The 5837-nt window shown below is 53.6% G+C and overlaps 1 protein-coding gene across 2 annotated transcripts; it reads right to left on the reverse strand.

The window, feature by feature from the left end:
* Positions 1 to 208: 208 nt before the first annotated feature.
* Positions 209 to 5293, reverse strand: lrrc4.2 (leucine rich repeat containing 4.2). 2 transcript variants are annotated; one of them, XR_009929510.1, is made up of 3 exons: positions 3903 to 5293; positions 1428 to 3643; positions 209 to 444 (listed from the first exon to the last, which is right to left on the reverse strand). XR_009929510.1 is itself a non-coding variant. In XM_062455791.1 (2 exons), exon 2 carries the CDS (start codon positions 3517 to 3519, stop codon positions 1519 to 1521), a length of 2001 nt encoding a protein of 666 aa, XP_062311775.1. In that variant the 5' UTR covers positions 3520 to 3643; positions 3903 to 5293; the 3' UTR covers positions 209 to 1518. The 2 variants fall into 2 exon arrangements, 1 of the variants encoding a protein (XP_062311775.1); XM_062455791.1 differs by having other exon boundaries at positions 209 to 3643.
* Between the last annotated feature and the right edge of the window lie 544 nt (positions 5294 to 5837).

Genomic DNA, 5837 nt, shown 5'->3' on the forward strand with positions numbered 1-5837 from the left:
TATCAGGGGGGATTTGAAACTTTGGGTTGTGTACAGTATTGTCCACAACGTTCTCTATCATCAATCATGTTGAGACCTCACACAGAAGGGCTATAGACAATAGGCTGTATAGTGGGGCAGTAGTTTAGAAATCCCTGCCTCTGTTGACTGAAGGCTTCTTACACAAAAATGGTACCTAAGAGAAGAAATAAAAGCACAATGACGTGTCTCTGATTAGAGAAATACAAACCAAAGGTTTTTTTTATTTTTGTAGCCCCCTTTCGACTTCCCATAAAAAGAGTGTAGCTCAAAGGAAAATAAGAAAAAGGAAAATAAAAACAAATTCACTGTTTCAATGAAGTCCATGGAAAAGCCCAATGTCAGACATTCATTTCATCTCACTCCTCCCTTTTTCCAGAAACAGAACGGTCAGCAGAGCTGTGTTGCTGCACCACATGTCTGCTCCTGTGAAAGATTAGCATTGGAATGAGCCCTTACATAGACTAGTGAGGCAACTGCTGTAATGCATTACTAAATTAGCCCTAAACACTACACAAAGCCATTAAGAAGCATGTCAAAACCTAATGGAAAAAAATTAATACAGAATGCAACCGATAACTGAACAAAGTAATTGCACCAAATCACTGTTCATATTAGCCTGCACTTAATCTTTTGCCAGTAGGAACCGGGGAAATTATATGCACACTCAATAACAGGTTTGGATTGGCTCTTACTAAATAATCCCCAGCATTCCCAAAGAAACTCCACTCTGCTACAGCAAACACAGGGTTAAACCTTAGCTGCAGAAATTCACTGCAGTCCAAAAGCATTTGGCTGATAGCTACTGAACAGCACAATTTATCTGTGCCATTCTACCACTATCCCTGGACAAATGTCTCTATCTAATCTCGATTTTGCTTACTTGTGTCTTTTGTTTTTCCTTGATCATCAAAAAATCCTTTATTGCGTTTTATAACATTTGGCACGGAACAAATTGGTGCTTTGGGAAGCTGAACCTGTGGAGATTGATTGTAGGGATTGTTTTTTGAAACTGGTGTCAGTATGATTCTTGTATAGATATATATAACCTCCTAAATAGCATGGTCTTAAACGAAACAAAAGCCTTTTAATCTAGATACATCAACCTTCATTCCTCGGTCACAAAAGCATGTCAACGTCTTTCGCTTTTAAATAGAAGTCACAAGTTATTAGAAAATAGTTTACATTTATTTTCCTTTTTAATATAATCTGCATCTCTCACCACTGCCTGACCATAGATGTATTTATATATACTATATATACGTATATATGTATATATATATATACATATATACATATATATTAATATAAATGTACTTGTATTTTTTATAGTTGTATATCTTTTATAGACATGTACAAGAAGAAGAAAAACAGTCTCTGTTTTGCACTTCTGTACAAAAGAAAGTTACCGTTTTGTTCTTTGTGCATCCTATTGCATGGACTGGTGAGCAAAGAGAAGGACCGGTCGGAGTCTGTGTTAGATCCATACAGAGAGTTCCCCTAGATCTGGGTCTCCTGCACCTTCTCCTTGGTGTGAGTAGTCTTAATCACGTAGGGCTCGGCGATGGTGCTGATGTGGCTGTGGTGCTGCCGGATGGAGCGATGCAGGGAGCTGCCCAGGTGGTTCTGGGTCCAGTATGCCGCTCTGCGAGACGACGACGACGACGACACGTAGCCGGCCTTGAAGGAGCCACTGTTGTGTTCCACGAGCGTCGGCAGCACCAAGCCCGTGTCGTCCGACCCGCTGGAGCCCGAGGTCAAAGGCGGCACCGGCGGAACCTCCTCGTCCACCGGGACGATCTCCATGGTCCGCGCCGCCGCCACCGTGCTCCTCTGCTGGTGCCTCTTGCGCAGCTTGTAGAAGCCGATCAACATGGCCGCCGCCAGCAGAGTCACCGCCACGAAGCAGCCGATGATGATCTTGGTGGTCTTCATCACCTCGTCGAGGCTGGCGGCGGGCCGCGCCGGACCCTTGGCGGTGGGCACGGACACCTGCCGGGGGGTCTGTGTGTTCTGGAGCAGCACGGTGGGCGTGGAGATGAAGACGGGCTGAAAGACGGAGGGCGAGGCGGGGATGGTGGGCTTGGGCTTGGGGGTCTCCTCCGCGGTGGGCTCCAGGATCTCCACGGTCACCGTGGTGAAGTAGGACAGGTTGGACGTGTTGAGCTCGGCGTTGCTGACGTTCAGGTAAGCCGAGGCGTTGGAGTTTCCCGCCATGTTGGTCACCATGCAGGTGTACACCCCCGTGTCGGACGGGAGAACGTTGGAGAAGTTGAGCGTTCCGTCGTTGAGGACCGCTATCCGGGGGTGGGCCGAGCCATGGGTCAGCACCGTGCCGTTGGGGAGGAGCCACCGCACAGAACTCATGGCGGCTGTGCGGCACTTGAGCTCCGCCACTCTCTCGGCCGAGATGTTGAGGTCCCTCGGAGCGTCCAGGATGAAGGGGGCCGAGCACTGGAAGGTGGTCTGGTCCACCTCCACCAGGTAGCGCCCCCTCATGTGGGCGGGGGAATGACAGCGGCCACAGCAGGTGGAGTTGGTGGGGATGTTCTCCCTGAGCCACAGGGAGAGCCACACCACGTCGCAGTCACAGCGCCAGGGGTTGTGGTGCAGGTGCAGCTCCACCAGGTACTGCAGGGGCATGAAGAGGTCATGGGGCAGCGAGGACAGGTTGTTGTGGGCGAGGTTCAGCTCCACCAGGGCTGTGATGTCGTCGAAGGCGTTCCGCTCGATGGTGGTGATGGCCGAGTTCATTATCCACAGCTTCTGTAAGGACTTGAGCCCGCGGAAGGCTCCGGGCTTCACTTCCGGGAAGAGGTTCTCCGATATCTCCAGCTCCTCCAGCCCCACCAGGGGAGAGAGGATGGGCATCTCCCTCAGGTTGCACATCCCCAGGTTGAGGTACCTGAGGTTCTGCAGTCCTTCGAAGGCTCCCTCCGAGATGAAGTCCAGCCTCCTGAGCTCGCCCAGGTCCAGGCGCATCAGCGAGGGCACTCGGTTGAAGGCGTAGGAGGGGATGCTCTCGATGGGGTTGTTCCTCAGCCACAGCTCCCTCAGCTTGGACAGATACTCGAAGGCCCCGCTGGGAATGACCGTCAGTCTGTTGTCAAACAACTCCAGGGTGTTGAGGCTGGTCAGGCCATTGAAGGCCCCCACCTCGATCTGCCTGATGGCGTTCCTCCCCAGCTGGAGCACCTCCAGGTGGTGAAGGTGCCTGAAGGTGTCCGCCTGGATCGTCTCTATACTGTTCTCCATCAGGTTGAGGTACCTGGTGTTGCTGGGGATGTTGGGGGGCACCCTGACCAAGCCTCGGCGGGTGCACACAACCTTGACGAGCTGGTTAGAGCAGGAGCACACACCTGGGCAGTTCTGAGGGTTGGCAGGGCCCCGAGCGGGGCCCGCGGCCTGGCACATACCGAGAGCTGGCAGCATGAGGGAGAGCACGGCGAGCAGGGCTGCGTTCCAGGTAGGCTGCAGAGTAACCCAGCCCAGAGGACTCATGGTGTGGAGGGCTCATTATTCTGCATGGTGGGGGGAGACAGAGGCCGGCAGTGGAGGACGGACCACCCTACCCTGGCTGGAGCATGGCAAGGCTCCCAGCTTCCATCGACAGCGCAGGGAGACGCTACGCAGAGCGAGAGAGGGAGGGAGGGAGGACAGGGAGAGAGAGAGAGAGAGAGAGAGAGAGAGAGAGAGAGAGAGAGAGAGAGAGAGAGAGAGAGAGAGAGAGAGAGAGAGAGAGAGAGAGAGAGAGAGAGAGAGAGACAGGGAGGGAGGGGGGAGAGGGAGAGGGGGGGAGATTAATGTGAGAGTAGCAGCAGCAGCAGAGAAAAAGGATTGCAGCGATAAAAAAGCAGGGTTGAAAAGCAGTATCAATCACTTACCTCATTAGTTTGAAAGTGATCTTTCTTCCCTCCTCGGAATATCACAAATAGCGATCATTCGTCGCAATCATTTATAGCTCCCATCCATGGAGAGGGGTAAAAACATAGATCTTTTGTTGTTGCTGTTTTCCCTCTCCTCAAAAGTGAGGTGGCCCTCTGTTAACCAACGGAACAAAATGGCTCCTGGTTAGTGGGAGGCAGAGCCGAGTGAGAGCCCTCTGAGGGGGGTACGGAGACCAGGAATGCTAGACAGGTGCTTGGAGCCTTGCTGCCCCCCCTGACTGCCTTGCTCCCTGGCTGCAGATCCCGGCACACAGCTCCATCACTGGGGAATCACATCGATCCATAACGCAGCAAAAGCCCACGCCAAAAACAACACGAGGAGGAGGAGGAGGAGGAGGAGGAGAGGGGAGGGGAGGAAAAAGTGAGTGAATGAAAGAATTAAAAATCCCCAGTCCTGTCAGGTCCTGGTGTGTGTGTGTGTCCGCGCGTCAGCCAATCGGTCTGTCGAGAGAGAGAGCTCCCTCTCGGTGACTTTGCCCAAGGCTAACCACTCGCTGATTAGCACTGCTCTGACGGAAAGGGAGAGAGACAGGAAAAGGCTAAAGGGCTCCCGGCACAGTCATCCCTCTCTCTCCTCTCCTCCTCTCTGTTCCTCTCCTCCCTGCGTTTGGCTGGACTGGCCCCTCGCTGGACCAGCTGCAGGCTGCCGTGTGCACAGTTAGCAGTAATCCGTCTCTTCCTCCTGAGGGGGTCTGGGGGGGGTGTCGTGGTGGTGGTGGTGGTGGTGGTGGTGGTGGGAGAGATTGTGGCGCTAGTTGAGGGAGGAGGAGGAGGGAGAGGGGGGCAGGAGGAGGGGAACCGCTGCACTGCCGGGGTTTCACAACCCCCCCCCCCAAAAAAAAAAAAGGCTGTCACGGAGAAGAGCAGGCAAAGAGCGAGAGAGGGATAGAGAGAGAAAGAGAGAGAGCGCGTTTGAGAGAAAAAAAGAGAGCGCGAGAGAGACGGAGAGTGAGAAGCAGCGAAAGAGTGAGAAAGAGAGGGGGAGAGAGAGAGAGAGAGAGAGGAGCAGAGCTGACGTGCGGCGGAGAGCGCTGGATCCGGCCGTATCCGTGAACGCAAACAGAAGCCGTCGCTGAGGATTCCTCTGCGTTTGTCCTTTTTCTTTCCCCCGGGGTAGCTCCCGTGTTATCCCTCTCTTCGCTTATTTATTCATTTATCTCCCAGCCTGAGGTAGGAAGTTGTGGCAGTTAGCCCTGTGTGGCTGTCAGATTCGCGGCTGGCTGGTGGGCTACTGCGGTAGCCGGTGTGGAGTGGGAACAGAGACAGACAGAGAGAGCGTGCGAGAGAGAGAGAGAGAGAGAGAGAGAGAGAGAGAGAGAGAGAGAGAGAGAGAGAGAGAGAGAGAGAGAGAGAGAGAGAGAGGAGAGAGGGAGAGGGAGAGAGGGAAAGAGCGAGAGAGGAACACTTCGAACGAGGGGAGAGACAGAGATGGAGTGTGAAAGAGAGAGGCACGCGAGCACTCTAACAGGCAGCATACGGTCACAGCAGCCCCATTCCAATCCCCCTTTCTCCTCTTCTTGTTTATTCTTGGGTCTCTCTCTCTCTCCCTTTCTTTCTTTCCCACAGTGTGTTGGTGTCGCGGGCGGCCAAGACGCTCTCTCTGCCCCCTCCCTTTGTCCTTCAACGTGAACGTGAGCGTACTGCTGACGCACTCCCTCTCCTCCGCTCGCAGCAAACAGCCTCAGAGCAGTGCATTGGTTTGATGCAGTGTTCCCTGTGCATTAACACGTTCAGCCCACCCCCCCTCTCTCTCTCTCCACTTTCCGTCTCTCTCCACCCCCCCCCCCCCCCGCTCCTCTCTTCCTTGTTACGCCGCACACTCATGCGCGCTCCCCGCTTCGCTCCGTCTCTGGCTCCCCTTCTTCCGACCTG

This window comes from Osmerus eperlanus, unplaced genomic scaffold (assembly GCF_963692335.1).
Source record: "Osmerus eperlanus unplaced genomic scaffold, fOsmEpe2.1 SCAFFOLD_250, whole genome shotgun sequence".
In the NCBI taxonomy this organism is placed as follows: domain Eukaryota; kingdom Metazoa; phylum Chordata; class Actinopteri; order Osmeriformes; family Osmeridae; genus Osmerus; species Osmerus eperlanus.

Excerpts from the sequence above, each read along its gene's own strand:
- lrrc4.2 (XM_062455791.1), bottom strand. The coding sequence starts at position 3,519 with ATGAGTCCTCTGGGCTGGGTTACTCTGCAGCCTACCTGGAACGCAGCC.